General features: G+C 39.6%; 1 protein-coding gene across 3 annotated transcripts in view; it reads right to left on the bottom strand.

Annotated features, from left to right (window-relative positions):
- scaf11 (SR-related CTD-associated factor 11) overlaps positions 1 to 20,088 on the bottom strand; it is a 49,593-nt gene extending 29,505 nt beyond the window's left edge. Inside the window, exons 1-8 of one of the 3 annotated variants that reach the window (XM_047017707.1) lie at positions 19,691 to 20,088; positions 6,881 to 6,926; positions 6,094 to 6,233; positions 1,765 to 1,848; positions 1,550 to 1,602; positions 1,378 to 1,445; positions 1,234 to 1,271; positions 943 to 1,016 (exon numbers count right to left, since the gene is read on the bottom strand). In XM_047017707.1, coding sequence (XP_046873663.1) covers positions 943 to 1,016; positions 1,234 to 1,271; positions 1,378 to 1,445; positions 1,550 to 1,602; positions 1,765 to 1,848; positions 6,094 to 6,233; positions 6,881 to 6,902 — 479 coding nt within the window. In that variant the 5' untranslated portion in view covers positions 6,903 to 6,926; positions 19,691 to 20,088. Of the gene's footprint in view, positions 1 to 942; positions 1,017 to 1,233; positions 1,272 to 1,377; positions 1,603 to 1,764; positions 1,849 to 6,093; positions 6,234 to 6,880; positions 6,927 to 19,690 lie in introns of all 3 variants that reach the window. The other 2 variants (XM_047017708.1, XM_047017709.1) reach the window with 2 other exon arrangements.
- Between the last annotated feature and the right edge of the window lie 2,116 nt (positions 20,089 to 22,204).

Here is a 22,204-nt window from a genome sequence, read left to right as displayed (position 1 = left end):
ATCCTGTACAAATACAAATGGCATTGTTAGGTGCAATAGTGTTAGTATGGGAAGTTATAATCCATAGATGGTGTTCAATCCCAGCAAGGTTCTCCTTATGTAAATGCTTTCTTACATATTCTTGTGGAATTTTAAGATGACCTTGTTGCAACTTGGTACAAGATTATTTCAACGATAAATCTTTCAAACCGATTTACATTTCTTATTTCTCGAAATCTAAATCACAATTCATTACTAAAATAACTCCTCCATAGATGAATAGGGGTACTTAACATTTATTTATAGAATGGAATATGTTGTAATATGTTTTGGTATTCAATGTAGATTCAAAATGTGTGCTGGACAAATAATTTTGGGGGATTTGTCATTGTCCATTGGTTGAAAAGAATCACAACAATTATTCAACAGCATGTCAGATGCTCAGGGAGATGATGGGTTTAAACCTGCAGCAGGTCAGACAATTCATCTATCATCTATTTGATTTCCACTACACAAGAATGAAACACAAATTTGTGACGCAAGTAGGCCATTAAGATAAGTACTGTTGTACTGCCCTCTGTTGTTTGTCCATGGCATGGCTGCAGTATAACTGTACTAGCCAATGATAACACACTCTTCATGGAGTGGAATGTACCAAGTAGCTTCGCCTTGATTCACTAAAGGGAAAAGGTGACTTTCTACAAGTGGATACGAGGCAACATCTGTTGTTTGATTAAATGCATTCATAGAAACCGGTGAAATGCATTTAATTTCAACTAGACTTGCAGGGTGAAGGACAGCGTATGCATTAGGCACAGAAAGGGAGTGGAGGATTTATTACACCAATTGTAATTTTGTATTATAGTAGCTCATTAAAAAGCTTTGTTTATTTACGCAACAATAGATATAATTTTATAGAAGTTACTGTTTTATGAAAATGCTGTTTGAGGGGGGCTTACTTACATGACCTGTATCAAAGTACCCAGTGCTGTGCCAGATGGAGACAGGGACCAGGTGAAGTGTAAAGATGGTCGAACCTGGTAAAAAAAAACAAATGCAACAACACAAAGTGCCTTCAAACTCCTTACGTAACACAGACTCAATGCATGCAATGCACAGGTTCAATGCATGCTTTTGATATTGAAACATGATCATCTTCAAGGTCTATTGAAACAAGACTAGTCCTTACTGGACTGTGCTTACTAAACAAAGAAATTATGAGATTAACTCTAGTTCATGTAAAAACTCACAAACCTTTTTCCTGCTGATCACAGAAGGGTCTTTATCCTTGCCTGTAGGAAACAATGTAGTGATATTGTAACACCTCGAAGACCTATAATTTTAGATTAATGTATGGAAATTAGGAATTTGATTTGGGAATGTGTTTTGCACACGCACATTTCTTAATATGGCTTTTTTCTTTGGCAGGAGTCCTTTGGGTCATCTGCAGCTCCTTTTGCTGACTCCTGAAATAAAAAGATTTTACTATATCAATTATGAACTGAAATGCTCCTTAAGGTATTTCATAATATAAGTTTAATAATAAGTATGGCGTCTCTTTAGCACTTGCTTCAACAAACACCTCTCAGGCTCTAATGCGCCAATTTTCTTCGTCACAGGGACCTACAATAAGTAACAAAGAAGTACAGTGAAACAAGGGATGAAGCTAAAACACTGTATACATACAAGATCATTTCACTACAGTAGTCAAGATTCAAGTTGTAAAATTGAGTGCTGAGATTCAATAATAAAATAGACATAAGCCAAAACAACCTTTTCACTCACCAATACAAGTCCCAAAGTGGTGTCCCATTTGTAGATGACATTGAATGACTGTCTGTCCACTGGACAAGATGGAACGGTCTGTGACTTTAAAACACATTTATAGTTTTCATCAAATGTAAAGCCTTGAATTTACCATTGCAGTGCTTATGTCTCCTGGGTTTAGAGGAATGGGTTTTAGTTATCAGGGATAACAATGAACTACATGTTGTATTGTTAAGTGCAAAGTAAGATGTAATGCAGTGTTTTTTGCAGTGGGGGAAGGTCTGTCCAAACAACAACCCCCCCCCCCAGCAGAGACAAAGTTCACTACATTTCGGAGCAGGCTAATGTAATAGTCTACTGTCTAATAGCTAATGAAATATTGCACATATTCGTTCCATTTCCCTTTAAGCTATAAGGTTAGACTACTTATACACCCCTTCCACTCAAGGTATGTTCTAAGTGGCATAAACGCTGCCAATTAATAATTGACGTAACAACTTATTGTAAATGGTCAGTAGCCTAGCCTATCGATTAAGATAGGCCAATCTAAAGCATGTGTACGCTGCATAATTTGATCTTGAAATATAGGCTAAGCATTCTGTAGCAAATAATAAGAATAACCCCACTATTAATTACATTATCCTAAAGTGGAACTGCACTGCGATTAGACACAGTGATATTATAATAGTATATACATTTCATGACATAAAAAAACAACATACAACTGTATGCCATATTCTATAAATAATCGAAATCTCTAGTGTGTAAATTATGTACTTAAAAAGAACTGGGCGCCGCCATGTTAAAATGACGTATACATCTGACATCACGAGTAGGGCTGTCCCCGACTAAAATGTTCTTTGGTCAACCCAGACTCGACTAAAACGTCTGAAAATCGACTAATAGAAATATGAAAGGTTTTATTTTTTTTGCGATCTGACTCAATGGCTGCTGGACATTGCAGATTCAGCCGCTAATAGCCTACTAATAATAAGACTTGTATCACCAGTCCTGTTGTAACCGAATGCCGATGGTATTTAGTGTCTCTTACAATGTACTACAAATTAAAAATATTATTTGTTTAACATGCAAATCATCAGAGCATGCTTATCACTGCCTGAACTTGTAGCATGCGAACTTACGTAGAAGCTGAGTAGGGAACGGTGCAACAGAGAAATGTTTTGTTGTCTTTGCCGGAGAAGATAATGTCATTCGATTTGCATGTGATTCTCAAAATAGGCATATTCATTTTTCAGCCCAGCGCGTTAGCATGAGCGAAGTAGGGCTAGGCTAACGTACGTTTTCAGGTGGAAGGCTACATCATATTCGACGTCGAACTATGAAAAATAAACCGTTGTTGGCAGAGTTTGCATTCAACGTTTTTCGAGTCACCCGGTACTTTGTAAATGTACTTTAATGAAATACTGCCATACCACAGATGTCTTTGCCATTTTGACTAATAACACCGACAAAGTAGGCTATGGCAGAGTTTGTAGTTCTGCAATTGTGCTCGTGCCGTGTGCAAAATACCAAACCAAAACAAAGCGCAGATTAACGAAAGGGAAAACAGTAACACCCTTACTTCTAAATTATACATTTTCAGAGTTGCTTTATTTGTCTTAAATAATATAATCTACAATTTCTGTAGAACATTTCGTTAATTCAGTAATGAGGACAAGCGGGAATCAGATCTCACACTGCCATAAAGCAGCTCGACTGAAAAAAATCTTAGTCGACCAAGAGCATATCGACCAGAAAACCGACTAGTCGACTGAGTGGGGACAGCCCTAGTCACGAGAATGGTTGAGCACAACTTCAACCCGCCAAACTGCATAAAAAAATTGAAGAAAATCGACCCATCATACCTATCCATGTTCATCCTGTGGCATATGCTTTCGAACCAATACGTAATTATGTACCCGCAGGACCGCAGTTGTTCCATATGATGCAGAATATGTGGTTTTGACGGAAGATATAAATATAGTTAACACTGACAGGTTGAACAACACCGAGTGGTGTATGTAGCTAGCTACTTGTCTTGACTGCATGACAATGCCAACAATAGACAGAATTGATCTGATCAAAGAGACAGACCTGCATGCCCTCGGTGTTGGTAGTCCACCAAAATGATCGTTCATCATTGAGCACAGGCTCTTTGTCTCTCCCGTGACAATAGCTGTTCCATATAAATTGTTTTTGTTGTTTTCTCATGGAGGCAAAACAAAATCATGTTTTTTTATTATTTAAACGCAAATGAAAACATATCGAGAAAGATTTTGCCGCGCACTGCTGTGTGTACTTCCACGGGAATTACAAAAAAGAAGGTTTGGACGTTTTTCAAGGATATTTCAAATGGAATACGGTCCTAAATGCAGTGTTCCAGGCTATACAGGGAATACTGACACTTTTCATAGTCTTCCCAAGGAACCAAAACACGCGACAGGCATGGCTGATGTTTGTCTATGAGAAGATCCCTGTGAAGTTCGACACTAAATAATTCATTTGCTTAAACCATTTACCAAAGACAGTTTTGAAAACCTTGGACAATAAAAAGCAGGATTTGCTAAGCCGCTGTTGCTGAAAAGAGCTGCTGTTCCGACTGTATGCTCATCACAACCGCAAGCTGTAGTATGATTTTGTCGCTAACAGTTATTAGCAATGCCAACGTATCCTGTATCTAGCATAAGTAGAATGTGTGATTTATTGGCAATGGGGCTAACATTATTTCATTTTCCTGACTGTTTCATTCGAATAAATAACTTGTGTTGTCATGTAAATCTACAATTCACAAAGCATGTTTGGCTATGTTGCGTCTTTGCTCCACAGCTTTGCTTGTTGTTTCAGCCAAACCAGTGTTACATACCCTATTTGGAGACAATAAGGAAACAGTGTAATCCCTATAAATCAGTCAATGACCCTTTAAAACCTCAATTTGGTTTACTCCATACCTGCTCAGGTCTGCAATATACATCACAATTCACCCAATTAACTACAGTGTTTCCTCTAATGCATTTTGACTCTCTACATGCAGAATTCTATGATATATCACAAAGTCACAATAATATGAATCTGCGGAGCTGTCCGCTTCATGGAACTCAAATGAACGTCTTCTACTGCTCTCTCTCCAATTGGAGGATGAGCAACTGAACAGTGACAGGACGTCAATCACTCGCAAAGTCATGACACCTGAACAAACTACAGCGAGAGTGCAGCAGAGCACTTTCTCCTCTCTGCTCAGCCTGGTAGTGACAAACAGGGCAGAGGATAGATCCTTCAGATGCATACATTTGCATACACTAGCTACCATAATTTTCGGAAAATAAGCTGGGCTTGCACTCCGATTTTACAGTTCTCTTCTGCGGCTTATACTTCGAAGCGGCTTATAGTCCTGTTTTAGAACAGAAAAGTCGCTTTGTCTCAAGATCTCTACAGACCGTGCAGCTAATTTAATGCTCAACACTTGAACGGGGGCTTATTACTTGAAAGAGGAATTATTTACTGTTTCGTCTCAGTTACACTATCAGTTAACTTGGAAATACAGTGACTTGTTAAAGTAGGCAAATGGCTAGTAGAACATAACATTTCATAATAATTTCAGTTAATCAAACAGCTGCAAGACCCAGTGAAATGTTATAGGCTAGCTAGCAAAATAATGCAAGCATCGCTTGCGCACATTACTAATTCAACTTTGGTAGTGTAACCGAGCTCTTTGTAAGTTTGTTTTGGATATAATTGTATATGATTGTGTGGCCGGCGCAACGGTAATGTTGTTTGCTTTCAAAGTGCGGTTTATATTCCAGTGCGGTTTATACTCCAATTTACAAACACGAAGTGCTCATTCTGGGGGGGTGCGGCTTATACACGATGTGGCTTATTTTCCGAAAAATACGATAGCTAAAGTTATGTCAGCTATATTTTTGTATTTGCAGTGTAATGTTTGTGATGTTGATGGCCAACTAGCCTAATTATTATTATTTAATTAACTGTGGAACAATGTTCAAGCTAGTTTAGTAACTTTAGCTAGAGCTAGAACTAGACTGTACTCAAGCTAGCTAGACTAGTGAACACAGTTAACGTAACTTCAGTAAAGAAAATAAATTATATTTAAGCTATGTGTTAAAATATTCTTGATTTTATTTTCAGATGAGTTTGTTAGCTACAATGTTTCCTCCCAGAAGAGAAAAGATGACTGATCAAGATGACTGACCGCTTCAATGAGGAAGATAGCTCTAGTAGTACATTAAGATTCAGATAGCGAGGGGGTCAGTGTATTTATGCCCCAAAATTTTGAACGAAAAGAAAATCAACCCTAGAGGAAACACTGAACTAAATCAACCTCATTCCTACCTCTGCCCATGTGAGAATACAGCCGAGACAGAAGATGTGGCAGCAGCTGTCAGGCATAGCTAGGTTGTCTTGGCTCATGACTCCGAGGCAAATGGGACAGCGCTCTGCCACTTCATTTACGGTAAACTCCCTGAGTTCATCTGATAAAGGACAGACATTGAAAGACAACATGTTAATCACAAAACACAAGCACATAGTGGTATTCAGAGGTGGTCACAACACCACATTTCAAAGGTATTCATAAACTTTGATTAGATGATTTATGTTTAAAAACCCCTGCGGACTACATGAAAGGCTAAGACTTCTGAATACAAAACTATTCCCATTCACAAAATTCAAAAAGGTTGAATTTTGTTTCAAAAGAAAGTGAGAAGAACGGATTTTGTTATTATGCAATGACAAGCATTGTCATAAATAATTAACCATACACATTATTGGCCATTCACTCAGTGCTTATTAGGAGAAAATATTCAGCCATCGATGCATTCTTAACTCTCTGCCTAAATTACCAGTGTTCATTTTATAAGATAAAAACCTTTTCTTTCTTTTTCATGAGGGGGACCAGACAAAATAAATCAAAGACCAACATCACAACAATGTTACAGGTGGACATTTACACTATGCTGTTTTTCTTTTGTATCCTCTCGTGCATCAGGTTAAACAAAACAAGGCTTACGTTTGGTACCGACAGAGAAAGGCTTCTTGAAACTTATGGAAAAACCACATTTTCTATAGTCTTACTTGACAAAGTAAACACAAGCCTGCATGACATTTTCTTTGAGTTTACCATTTTCCGATTTTCCAGCCATCTTCAGCACTTCACAGCTTTAACCCTGATGACCACAAACCAAAAAAGAGAGAGATTTTCATTAACAAACACTGAAGTTGGAAATTTGGACAAAGAAAAACAAAATGTGTTTGTCATGTTTCAAACATTTGCTTATATGTAAATGAAAAAAAAGGGTTAGGGCAATGGGCAAGTGCATTTGATTACTGGGGCCTCGAAGAGAAATAGTAGTGCTCTGTTCCTAAGGGATGCACCAACATTTAATTGGCCAAAGGCCGAATACGATTTTTTATTATTGTGTAAATGTTTTTGCCATTGCTTAAATTAAATGGCCTAAATGCCATTTTTACTTTCTCTTGCTTTTCAAAGAAAAATCTATAAATAAAAAAAAACTGCTATTTAAAACTATTAAGATTTTGTAGATTCCAAACATTACACAAACAAAACAGAATATAACTTAAAATAAATACATTAGTAATATCTTTAGTTGGCCATTGTTGAGCCCTTTTACTTAAATAGCCAATATTAGGCCTATATAACTGACTGCTGAAAGAATGTAACATACTCTACGCCTACAACAAAAAAGCGAATAAAAAAAAATATACAAAAAGGTGGATGAACCCAAAACAAATGAAATCATCCTAGACATAAGCCTACTTCTTTAGTAATTTGTTGATACACAGTAGTTTGTTGAGTTTGTGGGTACAATAATTGAAGGATTTAGAGAAGATGCGCTATTTCCTTTGCCAAATAAACGTGCTTGTGCATGTCCCATAATGTCTTAGGGTTCAGGTACAAGATTAAGGTTGCAATGGTTCATTAGACCAACAAAGCAACAATGCTGAAACAGTTGCAATAGCTGTGTACTGGAATAAACCTCGTTTGTGCATCTGTAGAGATAGGGTTGTGATGGTAATTTGAAATATTTATATTTACATCCAACAAACCATAACACAATACAGTTGTTGTTTTTCTATGATTTCCCGACCCCTTACTATTTTGCTAGTAATCTAACAACAAAATTTATTTCACAATTAACACATCAACCTTAAAATTATATTCAGAGTTGAAGGCGGGTAGGCAATGTTGTTGAGAAGCACTTTGTCATATTTGCAGATTTTTTTGTTCAAAAGCTTTATGGAAGGTTTAGGAAATATTAGACATTATACCCATTTTATTGTCCTCAAATGCGTGTCATAAGACTGTTTTGGTCCAATCAGGATTGAGTGGTCACCCCATGGTAAAAGTTGGGCTAGTTAAATTAGCTGAAGGTGGATATTACCCTGATAAAATGATTAATTTAGTTAAATTGACCTACCATGTTCTTTAGTGTTTTTTTGGCATGACGTGTCAATAGACTTATTAGTAAATAGACCAAGCATCAAAGCAGTTTAAAAATTATGTCCCATCAGTTCCTATGGAAGGTGCTCAGTGGCACGAGACTTGAAAAGCAGAGATATGGTCCGTGCCATGTTGAACTTCTGGTTCATCTGGTGTTGCGTAGTATAGTAGCTCGCTGTGGTCCTGGCTTCATCATAGCTGATACTGCATTTTCTGAAGGAAAAAAGGGTGTGCTAGCAAACAAAAAATATATATTCTCTGAAAAAGCTTGTGAAGTTGGAGAAGGCAACTTTTTTGGGGAAAAGATAGCTTTTTATATTTTGACTCAAGTTGAATTAAATCACCAGAATGAGCCGGGGGAAAAACACATTTTATTATAGAATCTTCTACAGTTTCAGAATGATGAAAAAACACGTGGCGTGATAATCTGCATATCCTCTGCAAACTTTAGAACCCATGCATACTACATGTTTTGAGATGTGATATGGCACCACAGTGACCGAAAGTAGGGATGCATGATTTATCGTCTGCCATATCAGTTTCGGCTGATAAATGTTTATTTTAGTGTTATCGGTCCGATAAGAAAATGTGGTCAATAAATTAAAGCTGATAAATTATGGATTATTTTAGGGATGGGCGATATGGGTAAAAAAAAAATCGATATAGATATTTATATTTACATTCGATAACGATAATTAAACGATAGACCACAGATCTGTTGGAGTAGCTAAATAAGTCTCCTCCTCAACTTTTTCCCTACACTCGGCATAAAGTTTAGGCAGAGCGGTGTGAGAGAAATGTTTGCGGCCAGGGAGCACGTACCTGGGGTCAAGTAAGTTACGTTTTTTAAAACCTTGCTTTTTTTCAATAGCTTACCTTTCAATACCTTGGCACAAACTCACACTTTCTGCATGTTCCAACGATTGATTTTGCTTCAGGTGGTAAAAAAAGGTTTCTTATATATTAGTATTATAATTGGACCAATACACTGTTCTTATTGGTCCAGAAACGTTCTAAGAAATCCGCAAAACCATTTGCAGACCTCTCCAGAGGTTTACGGACCTAGCAAGCGGTTGCCTTGGACATGTTGACAACATGGCGTCTGCTCCAGATTCGTCGTGTTTGATTTGGGACTTTCCTATGTGTTGTTATATTATATTTAAAAACTAATATGGACTTTAAACAGATCTACCAACACCTTTGTAAGCAGAGATTTGTAAAAACGTTTATCAAACAAGACCGTAGGTCGAGGTCAACAAGAAGCCCACATTTGCAGTTTGCCGTATTACCAGACTTGGTAATACGGCAAACCAGCAGCGGCCCGCGCCCACTCTGCATCAGTCAAATTGTTGTATTTGTCTGCGTGTTTAGTCCGGTGGTGCCGATTCAAATTGTATTCCTTCAACATAGCGACTTGTTCTCCACTAACTAAGCCAACAGTTTGCCTTTCACTTCAGTAAATAGATACTTAAAAGTCCATGTCTTGTTAAAAACTCTACATTCTGATAACCTTTCGTTTTTTACCGTGAGCGGACATTTGAGGGCTAACCAACAGCTAACTCGGTGTCTCCTGTCGGTGAGGCAGCGTAGGGTGAAAAAGTGCTGTCCCCGACTAAGATTTTCTTTGGTCGACCAAAACTCGACTAAAATGTCTGAAAATCGACTAATCGAACTTTGAAACGCTTAAAAAAAAAAAAAAGTACAAACATTTTTGCGATCTGACTCAATGGCTGCTGGACATTGCAGATTCAGCCGCTAATAGCCTACTAATGATAAGACTCGTATCTCCAGTCCTGTTGTAACCGAATGCCGATGGTATTTAGTAGGGCTGCACGATTAATCAAATTTTTATCACGATTTCGGCTTCCCACGATCGAATTCACGTGATCGAGCGATATTTAAAATGCGTCATTCCAATAACAGAACGCTCCTTATCAAAGATATTTTTTGCAAAGCCAATCTAGCGCTCCGTAAACCAATAGGTGCGTTCAACATCGGCTGCGGCTGCATGAAACGACCAGCGAGAGTTGCCGCTTGCAGTCGGGGAGGAGTTATAAACGTCTCTGTAAAGTCGGAAAATTTGTCATTTGATGTATTGGGCTATGATAAACTCTTTCTCCAATCTGTAGGCTGCAGCGCTGCATGGAGTCGAATACACATAATGTATGATCACAGATGTTCCTGGCTGCACCACGCAGCTTAGTTTCTAGATGTAGACGGTTACAGAGGACAGAGGCCCCGTCCACACTAGCCTGAGTACATTTAAAAACGCATACATGTCTGCTTTTGCAGCTCCCGTTCACACTAATACGGCGTATTCGGACACTGAAAACTGAGCTTTTCGCTCTCCTAGCCGGAGACATTTGAAAACGCCGGGTATGCGTAGCTAGTGTGGACGGGGTCCAGCTTTTCAGATACGATGACGTTCAGTTGCCATGGCATGGGGGGTAGCTTTCGCTCTATAGCATGTCAAGATGCAGATGTCAAGATGAACATGGAAGGTGAAAGAAATATGCTGCGCCATCTCTATAATTTATTTACTTTGTTTAGTTAGTGTACTTCATGTACAAGTATTATCACTTAATAGATCGCTTACGCGTTACTCCTACGCAGAAGGCGAGTGTTGTACTCGGTGTGCCTGAACAAAAGGGGGACAAGGCAGAGAAGACGGTTTAAACCAAACATAGAGCAGCGATTCTGGGTGAGACCTGGCTGAACAGCTAGCTGGAGGGACAATTTTAAAGAAACCAAATAGTATTGCCAGAGGAGTATGTAACCAGGGCACCGTGGCGGGAGGGAGGGGCAAGAGTGGCGTAACCATGACAACGATTGTCATGTACATGTGTTAGTGTGGAAGACAAACATTTGGAAAACGATATGAAAACGCTAGTGTGGACGGAGATCGTTTGTTTTTTATTGATTGTATATTTTGAGTTTTATTCACATCCATTCTGCTGGTATTATGCATTGTGACAATCAAATTTGATTAGGTTAAAATCAACAAATAATCGTGATCTCAATATTGATCAAAATAATCGTGATTATCATTTTGGCCATAATCGTGCAGCCGTAGTATTTAGTATCTCTTACAATGTACTACAAGTTAAAAATATTGTTTGTTTAACATGCAAATCATCAGAGCGCGCTTATCACTGCCTGAAAACTTGCAGCATGCAAACTTACGTAGAAGCTGAATGGGGAACGTTGCAACAGAGAAAGATTTTGTCTTGGCCGGAGAAGATAATGTAATTCGATTTGGATGTGATTCTTATAATGGGCATATTCCTTTTTCAACCCAGCGCGTTAGCATGAGTGAAGTAGGGTTAGACCAACTTACGTTTTTCAGGTGGTAGGCTACGTCATTTTTGACGTCGAACTATGAAAAATAAACCGTTGTTGGCAGAGTTTGCATTCAATGTTTTTCGAGTCACCCGGTACTTTGTAAATGTAACTGTACTTTAATGAAATGATGCCATACAGATGTCTTACACGAACACAGATGTCTTTGCCTGGGGGACTGGTTATTTTCATCCTTATAAGTATAACCTATTTTAGAGTTCTTTCCCCTGGAACAGATTTCATGTTCCAACCGAGGGGGGCTGTCGCTGTTTTGGTGTGTGGGGCTGCATCAAATACCCTTTTTAGCTCTGTTAAATTGCTCCACTAGTCCACACTTGACCGGTGGGGATCTCATTCTATTATGACTGTAACTGTTAGCTGCTTCTGGCATTCTCTAATCCCTGCTCTCCTCTCTCTGTCCCCCCCCACACATTCCCTGTGGTGTGGGGGGTTTGAGCTGTCAGGACCTGCTTGGTCGTCGGTCTGCCAACGCTGGACCAGGTCGTCACCCGGAATCCAGTCTCCATGACGGCCAACAGCGAGTTTCCCGGTCCCATCCAACGTCTATAAAGGCGAACAATGGGTTTTGGTGTTTCAAAACCCATTGACACTGTATGACTATGTTTAGCTTGTTTTCTGCTCCTCTCTCCTACCAACCGTCTCTGGAGGAGGGGATCCCTCTCTGAATTGCTCCTCCCAAGGTTTCTTCCATTTTTTCTCCCGTTGGGAGTTTTTCCTGGAAGTTTTTCCTTGTCTTCCTTGAGGGTTTAGGTTGGTTGAGGGGCAGTTCTATGGGCGCATGTGAAGCCCTCTGTGACATGCTTGCGTGTAAAAAGGGCTATACAAATACATTTGATTTGATTTGCCATTTTGACTAATAACACCGATAAAGTAGGCTATGGCAGAGTTTGGAGTTCTGCAGCCACTTGTACTCGTGCCGTGTGCAAAATACCAAACCAAAACAAAGCGCAGATCAACGGAAGGGAAAACAGTAACACCTTTTCTTTTAGATTATATATTTTTAGAGTTGGTTTATTTGTCTTAAATAATATAATCTACAATTTCTGTTGAACATTTCGTTAATTCAGCAATGATGACACAAGCGGGAATCAGATCTCACACTACCATATGGCAGCTTGACTAAAACAATGTAAGTCGACCAAGAGCTTATCGATCAGAAAATCGACTAGTCGACCAAGTGGGAACAGCCCTAGTTAACGGCACTATTTGTTTTGTTGCGTTAAAGCGAGATTGCGTTAACGCGCTATCTTTGACAGCCCTAATTAAAATGTATTTTCTGCCCCGTTTGGCATCATTTCCAAAGTGTTTTGTAGTCTTATATGAAATTACAGTGCTTTTTTATTGATATTTCTGTCATAATATACAAACAAACTTTGTCAGAGTATGCCCATTTTATGAAATATCATGCGGTGCAACCATCAAGAAATTACAATTTTGGAGCTTTTATTTTGAATTCCACTGAAACATAGGAAGTTGTATCATACATCGGTTTGCAAAAGAACCCTTGAAAGCAACAAGCAGGTTTATAACCCTCTCTCATATTTTTAAGAAAATTACTTTTGAATGGCTGCCATGTAGTTTCCACTTTTGGATGTCATGTGGTATGACCTCAAAAAGACAATAAATGTTCATTGTTGGAATGCTGCTTCAGCATTCCAAGTATTGTTCTTTGAATCTTTATTCAACTATTTCATATTCTTCTTATTCTTCTATTTCTTCCTCACCTTTCAGCGCCTTCAAATCTTCAGCTATTAATACCGTTTAACTATCAAAAAATTCAGCAGTTTCAGGCCATGGGCGCTATGACTTTTCAGCTTTGTACCTCTTATGCTTGAATTAATATAAATCAATATTCATAATATTTTTAACATGAGTTTCCAATGGAGTTCTTTCAAATCCTCTCAAACTTCTTAAAACTTCTTCAACTTCCAAATCCTTCTTCTTCCTCAATCTTTCAGCTAGAGCCACCATTTAAACTTTAAAACGTTGACAAAACCATAAACTATTTTGAAATAATTCAGCTTTTTGATATCTATTCAACTTTTTTCAATATCACTGATTGTTTCATGACTTTTTCAAACCGTTTCTGAGATTTACATGGGTGTGAACGAGAAAGCCTAGAGTGCAGACTGAATCGCTTAGAGTGGAGGGGAGCTTCAGATGTCGTTGAAAACATATTTCTAGTTTGCCAGCATTGCCACAATTTTCGCTCTTCATGCTTCGTTTTTGGATCAATAGATAACAAATTTTGTGCTGGTCGCAGACAGTTGACTGTGGAATCCAACAGACTTACACATTTATTCAGAGCCCCGCGAAAGCGAGACAAAGTCCAACTCTCACCCCATAGAGTCCAATGCAAATCTGGTGACAAATTCGTAAGAAAAGGCAAAAACAACCAGATTTAGAAACTGCCGGTAGAGTCGTATTTCTGACCACACAAACATATAAAGGACATCTCTGGTTTCGGCAGAGTCTTGGGTCTCGGAAAATATCCTTATTTTTTGGATTGGACGTATAGTTTTGCGTCTAGGTTAACTTGTTTGATGTGTGGATTCTAGCTACATTTCTGGTATTCTCTGCCCTCAGAACGTTAGCAATCATAGCTGCACCATCACCGTGGCAACCACACAAACACGCGACCGTCTCTTACACAGGTGATTGGTATTAGCTGATTAGTGGAGACACAGACAAGCTATTCAGTCAACTCGTCTCATTAAAAGACAGAGCACCACAACACAACTACTACCACTATTGATACTGCTATATCTTGTTCTGCTGCTAATTGATATTAGCAGCATTCTGCAGATGCTGCTAATATCTCTTTTACCAACTACTATGCTAATGGAACTGTTTTGTTCTACTACGCCACTGAGTGCGTTCACCTGACCATTAGAAACCTGATAGCAATGTTGGTTTATGCCAATAACACCATCATCCTTCTGCAACAGTCTCGCCGTGTCTTCCTGTATCGGCCCTACTGCTGTATGTTTCATTCAATCAACACATTGAATCCTATTAAGAAAGCCGAGTAAACGCACTCAATGATAGGCTACATTTGCTACTGATATTACTATCCCAACTAATTTCAGCTGTTAAAACTATAATATTCTTGTTACAACTAGCTAGCCTACTTCTTGTTCTGTTTAACAGTTCAACTTTCAGCCATTGTAGGCTATTTAAGCTCTTAGCTTTGCTAGATGATGCAGTTCAGCTTCCACACTGCCTCTTGAAATTCAACTTTTTCTTCACAACGTTCAAACTTATTCTCCCGCATTGTGTTTAAGCACTTAGCTTTGTTAGATGATGCGGTTCAGCTACCACACTGCCTCTTTAGAGTGAGTCACAATTTTTTTTAATTAATTTCAGCTTGCAGGTATTTTTTAATTTCTGTATTTTCAGCCATTTAAAAAAAGAAAATCAGCATTCCAACGCATTTTCAGCAGGAAATGCCTTTTCTAGTTTATATTTACAAATGGTTATTTTGATAGAAAATGTCATAGTGCCCTTGTGCAAGAAACTAGATAGTTTCATTCAGGTGGCCATTGCTGTGTCTGTACATTTTGACTGAAATCATGTGGTGCGACCAAATATCATGTGGTGCGACCAAATATCATGTGGTGCGACCATTGAATCGTGCCTTCCAAGACTGATATATATCCGATAGACAGGTTTTTTTACGCTACAGGTCTCAAGAATGCACACACGCAACCTCAACTGCGGTGTGAAGCCTCGTCCTTGCAATTCTCCGACATGCACCAGTGTTTCCCCTAAGATTTTTTGCAGTGGGGGCAGGTCAGGTCTCCCCCCCACCCCCCCCGGCCAAAACAAAGTGCTAACCCTATATTTCGGAGCAGCTTAATTTAATAGTCTAATAGCTAATGTAATATTGCACATAATTTCGTCCTATTTCCCCTAAAGATATACAATTAGCATACTTAAAGACACACAGTATGTTCTAAATGGCATAAATGCTGCCAATTAATAATTGGCGTAACAACTTATTGTAAATGCAGTGGCCTAGCCTATAGATTAATGTAGGCCACTCAGAAGCATGTACATTGTCTGCTTCATTTGATCTTGATAGGCTAAGCATTCTGTAGCAAATAATAATGTACCCACTATTTATTCATTAAAACTAGGCTACTTAAGCATAATGATGCACCTAAAATACAAACGTGAGTGAGGGCAGCAATCGCTATCGAATCAACAGACGTGCATTTTCGCTAGCAGGTGAAGAATACAAACAATGAAAATCACCAGTTAATTTAAATTAGCAAGAACTATAGACTAATACAATCACAGGCTTAGATGTACTGACAACATAAGTTATAAGACTTACAGTTCTCAAGGACCCACACGCGCAATCTCAACTGCGCTGTGAAGCGCCTCTGTGCTATTCTCCGACATGCGCTCTAACAATCACGGCTGGTAGACGGCCTAAAATGTTGTACAGCTCTAATTCTGATACCGTGGCGGCAGAAATTTAACTGTGGCGGGCCGCCACGGAAAAATCAACATAGGGGAAACACTGTGCACTCTAACAATCACTGCTGATAGACGGCCAAAAAATTTGTACAGCCTGATTTCTGATACCATGGCGGCAGAAATTATGCCATAGAGGAAACACTGCACTATATATATTATCATTCCAAGTTTAGAATACCAATGGAGGCTGCGTTGGAAATCGTGAATCAAACTTTTGTCAGCATTTTGAGTGGAAATTTCATTTGCATTTGTACAGGTGCCCGTCAGGCTGGCCCTCGCAGCGGAACAACAGTTTAGTGGCCACTCTGTCCATTAGCGCACATCACAGTTAAGTATTGATCAGACAAGAAGACACGCTTTTCAACTCGATTACTATTGATCAAAACAGAACGAGAGTTCGGCTGTAGCCTACTTGAAACATACTATTGAGAACGTATTCGCTGACATGCATTGCACGCATTTGCCTTTGGCGCTCGGGATTTGTCATTGGCGCTCGGGAAACCGGCTTTGGCGCGGGCCAAAATGTTCTCTATGCAGGAAAATCCCTGATCACTCAGTCTCTATCCAACAACAAACTTCCCAACACAGAGAAGACCCAGAGCCGTTGAAGAGTCTTTCACCACCAATAATACTCTCTGGATTGGCTGAACAGCATGTCAGCTCATACTGCAAAATCTTTGATTGTGTGGAGGACGTCCTCCAGTAGTAGTATTAAATACCATGCATTTCTAAGGACAGGGGGTTCGGCCCACCAGCCGCGGTTTTGAATTGAAGTCAATGCAGCCAGAGGAGGACGGAGACTAGCTGTACTACAGATGTACCATTGTTCAATCACAGACAGTGCTGTTGAGTCACCGTAGACTTCCAGTTCAATATAATGTATTTTAATATATATTTTTTGTGACATTTATATATTTAGTATAGTTTTATGTAAAATATATAACTTTTTCAAAGTTTTTTATGAAATTTCACTGAGGAGGATGATCCTTAGAGCCGTATCTAACCTAATTAATGACTAAATGTAAATGTAAATGATGTCAATGTCAAAACAAAAACCTTTTTTTTTTTTATTGTGTTACATTGTGTGGTCAATTTTGAAAAAATAAAATACATTAACGACTGAATCATGCATTATAGCATGGTCCCAACCAGACTTTTGTACATTTCATTTGTACCGAGTCTGGGATCGCTCCATTGATAATGATTAACTTCCTTGAAGGCAGGTACTCTGTTGAAGTTTATAACTATTGGATCTGACCAGAGCCACTCTGGATCTGCCATAACCAATCGCTAGCGTCCGCCTTAGCCAACTCCTTCACCCCTAACAGCGCTAGCTGGAAAATCAAACTTTCTCGAAACCCGTGGGGAGGAGGGCAACAACATCATGGCCACCAACACAACAGACCGAATGGCTTCGCTCGCACTTTTTAGTCCACCACCATTACTGAACTACATCTCAAACTAGGGCGCGACATCAATGTCATTGTTCTCAGCCACTCCCTCTGTTCGCTGATTGGACCACCAAAAATTTTGCAAAAACGGACTAATATACAGAAAGCCCAGACCTATTAGAGAAGCTAAATGAAAATTGAGCGGAAGTACCTAGAAGGGCAGAGCCAGGCTAGCATTAAACAATCAATATAAAAATGGGGGTCTCGTCACTTTCATATGGTAGTTTGGTCTTCAGTGTACAAAATAGTGTCCCCATCCCCAACGTCCACCCATTTTAAAGGTCCCAAGACATGAAAACTTCACTTTAAGAGGTTATTTAACATTAATATGAGTTCTCCTAGCCTGCCTTTAGTCCCCCAGTGGCTTGAAATTTCGATAGGTGTAAACCAAGCCCTGGGTATTCTTCTCCGCCTTTGAGAAAATTAGAGCTCAAACGCTCGGTTTTGAAAATCCCCCTATTGTGAAGTCACAATAGGGAAGGTTACCTCCACTTTCTCTGCGTTGCCCGCACAGAGAATTTGGCCCACCAATGAAAAAATTAGCTACGACCATGTGAGTGCTACATTGGTTATTCCTCTAAACATAATGGCTGTTTATCAATCCGAAGAACGCTGAGACGCAAGTACATTCTTTTGAATAACGTTCTTGCAAGCGTCCTTGCAAGGAAGGAGAATTAATTGAGATGGTTAGGGTTTTCCTGGACTTGCGGCATTATGATAACACTGACTAACTACAAAAACTAGATAACAAAGCAAAAAAAAATTCCTCTACCTGTAATTTTACGTTTTCTGTAGCCCTTGCTAACTTACAGTGCCTAATGTTAACTAGTGTCTGCACTGAGATGCTAGCTAGGTTATCGAAAAGTCGGAGCAAATTTACAAATTAGCCGTTTCATCAATAAAATAAGAACATTTTCAGCGACTACACTGCCTATTTCTCGTTACATTTTAATTCAGATGCTGATTTACACGTACCGTTTAGCTGAAATATGAAAAGTAAAAAATTACAGTTGTGAGGTTTGTCCGCCTCGCTTGACATCTTGCAATGACTTGTAGGGAATCAGAAGCGTTCTCGCTGGTCAAGTCACCATCCGATGCATCCTCGATAAAAGGGGCGGATCAAGAACATTTCCGGGTATTTTGGGCGTTCTTGGTGACTTGTGTTCTTTGGATTGGAACTGTACTTGTAGTTAACTCGCAAGAACACAGGAACGGAAAAAACGTGGATTGATAAACAGCCACTGGCTTGCAAACGACCGAAGCAGGGCAGTTAGCCCCGCCTTTTTCTCCCTCATGGCATTTAAAGCTACAGACACAGAAACGGCATGTCCTGAGCAAAGCTCATTGTGGGACTGCTCGTAGTAGCTGCAATTCAGCACCAAGGCTGAATTTCGGGAAAGAAACTTCAGATAAAGTATTAAGGGACCACTAAGCCCTATATAAAGCATCCAAAAACAGCACGTCATGGGATCTTTTAAATTCCTGGCCTCGACACTGCTCGTCATTCAAGGTTCAAAGATCAAACCGGTGATACCAGTTAACTAGAAATGTACAGACTTGTATGGTGTTTGCATTGATCGCTTGCTAGCTAGCAAATCTAAATAAATGGGGACGTTGGTAACATTGCCTTGACGAATAAGTAGCTCTAGTCTACCTACTTTACACAATGTTAGTTGACGACTACGCAGCTGGTTGGCTAGATACCTAGTTTCTAACTAGCAAGCAAGCACAAGGCAGATACTTAAAGTTGACCTTCTAGCTAGCCTAGCTATGTAGGTTTGCAAAGTTGTGGGCATTCTCGTTGGACACATAACAACGCGTAGGTAGCAAGCAAGCCAGATGCAAGTTAACCGCACACGGCTAAGCTAGTTAGCTATGTTAGTTTTCCAACCAGATCAAGTCATTAAACCCTCTCTTGAATCTCACTGACAACTATTTTCTTCCAACGACCAGAGCTAGAGCTAACTAGCTAACGGTGCTGTAGCAGAAATTCCCCAAAAGTCTATGATACGCACAATTGGAACACTTTTTATGACCACTAAGTCAGAAAAAAAATTGCTACTCGAATGTTCCTGGCACCATAGTAGCTACTGTAGCTAGCTGCCCATTTCAGTTAAGCTAGTTCAGCTACGCTTGCTGGCAGAAAGTGTTTGCTAATTGTTTGTTTACCTACCCCGTAACGTATCCAATGTATGAGCTGAGGTTGTAGCTCAGAATCCAACTTGATTCCTGGTACACTTTAGATTATGCAGCGACCATGTTAACCAAATGTAGGAAGCATTTACATGCGAAACTCAAAGCGGCCAAGTAAACGTCTCGGCCACATGTCTCAGTCTGTCCAGAACTTGTATGAACCCAGACAAAATCTGTCTGGCTTGTCAGTTTGCACCACATGGTGTCGCCACACAGTCTTCCGAGTATTCACTGCTATCTACTTCCGGGTCTTCACATATTCGAACTAATAGCTCTTCTTCATCCCTTCCAACTTTGAAGTTGTAAACACGTATATTTACATTTAGTCATTTAGCAGACGCTCTTATCCAGAGCGACTTCCCAGCTAACACATTTACGTTGCCCTTTCGTTGTCGTAACGTCACGCGATGACCAAACATACGTTGCCGCAACGTCTTTGGCGACGTTGCGGGACCGTGCATCTGTGGGGCGCCAGTAGGTTGCCGCAACGAAATCTTGTGACGTTGCCAGTCCGTAACCGTGACGTCGTGGCAACGTTATTTTCCGACGTTGCCAGTCCGTAACCGCAACCTCCTAGCAACGTAATTTTCTGACGTTGCCAGTCCGTAACCGCGACGTCGTCGCAACGTTATTTTCCGACGTTGTCAGTCGGTAACCGCGACCTCCTAGCAACGTTGTTTTGTGATGTTGCCAGTCCGTAACCGCGACGTCGTCGCAACGTTATTTTCCGACGTTGCCAATCCGTAACCGCGACCTCCTAGCAACGTAATTTTGTGACGTTGCTAGTCCGTATCTGCGACGTTAATATATAGGCTATATATTTTTTTTTTTGTCATTTAGCAGACTTATTTAATTATTAAGTACTTACTAACCTAGCAGATTTTACTTAATTATTAAGTAACCTATATTTCATATGCAGACCTCATTTGCACAGAAGGCTACTTGTTTTGGTATAATAGATAGACAACGTTAGGAGGATGTTTGTGTGATGTGTAGCCTGACTCAAGCTAAATCATAAACGAGGCAGCATTTCAGAATCAGAAAGTGTTTTAATCGCCATGAAAGTTTGCACAGACAAGGAATTTACTTTGGCAGGAAGGTAGGCCTATATACATTCAACATATAGGAATCTTAAATGTATTCTATTTTAGTGTATTCCACTTGTTACTGCTAGTTTTAGTATAGTTAGACCACATATTTAAATTTAAGATTCCTATATGTTTATTGTATGCACCTTCCTGCCAAAGCAAATTTCTTGTCAGTGCAAACTTTCATGGCGAATAAATCCCATTCTGATTCTGATTCTGAAATATGTGGTCCACCTATACTAAAGGGGAGTCAGATGGCTGAGCGGTTAGGGAATCAGGCTATTAAATCAGAAGGTTGCCAAATGATGTGTCCTTGGGCAAGGCACTTCACCTTACTTTCCTCCAGGGAATGTCCCTGTACTTACTGTAAGTTGCTCTGGATAAGAGCGTCTGCTAAAATGACAATGCACAAAGTATGCATGTAACATTTAAAATAAAAACTAAAATGACCAAAATATATACATATGTGATAAAAAGTGCCACTGCAAAACAAACACTGCAAAGAAAAAACACTGCAAAACAAACACTGCAAAACAAAAGTGCCAAACAAAGTGCAAAAAATGAATTAAAATCTTCTTCCAGTCCCCGCTACAAGTCCTGTCTGTTGGCCCTGACAAGGAAGCACAAAATAAGTTAGTGTTCGATTAACATAATCACACGTGTGAAAAGGGGCTATACAAGTCATAAAAAAAATCACATCTAAAATAATATACATCATCAAAAAAATATTATGTGATTCTAGATTTGTGTCATAGCCATGTGAAAGATTGGATATGGAAACTGCAATCCTGATTCATTCACCTGGCTTGTTTTGAATGGGCTGCCGGGGTGTGTTTGAGTGTTTCCTCTATGCAGAGCTCCACAGCTTTCTCTCCCAGTCCCGTCTTCCACTTCATCACAGCGTCTGGAATTAGAAGTCATGAACTTATTGTCAGCACCAATGTGAACGTTGAATGCGTGTAAGCCATAGTTTATGGGATCTCCAAACAATTACCACTCTCTTTCGCAACTCCAGCACCTTAAGGCGCTCCTCAAGGTCTTGGAGTTCAGCCTGTGTTTGGGCCACCTGTAGGTCCATCACTGGCACCTCTTCAGTGTGTCTGCCCTGTGGTCGCCTGAACAGGAGAGCCTCTCGCTGGTTCTCTTCCAATGTCTCCATCTTCCGGAGGATAACCTGTAATGTGTCTGTAATTAAAGACAAGTAAAACAAGTTTACAAGATCTTGCATGATTGGCATACACTGTGGGTTCTTCTAGATTGGCTGTAACATTGATGTACATAACAAATGTTACCTTGATTGGTCTTTGCCCAAGATGGTACAGCTGAATGGGGTATACAAAGCATTAGTAAGACAACATTTGTTGTTTTGACAAATATGTTTCCCCCCACGATCAGAACAACTTAAG

Source organism: Hypomesus transpacificus, unplaced genomic scaffold (genome assembly GCF_021917145.1).
Source record: "Hypomesus transpacificus isolate Combined female unplaced genomic scaffold, fHypTra1 scaffold_62, whole genome shotgun sequence".
Lineage (NCBI taxonomy): Eukaryota > Metazoa > Chordata > Actinopteri > Osmeriformes > Osmeridae > Hypomesus > Hypomesus transpacificus.
The sequence above is the reverse complement of the archived record's forward strand: the minus strand, read 5'-3'. Positions and strand labels throughout refer to the sequence as shown.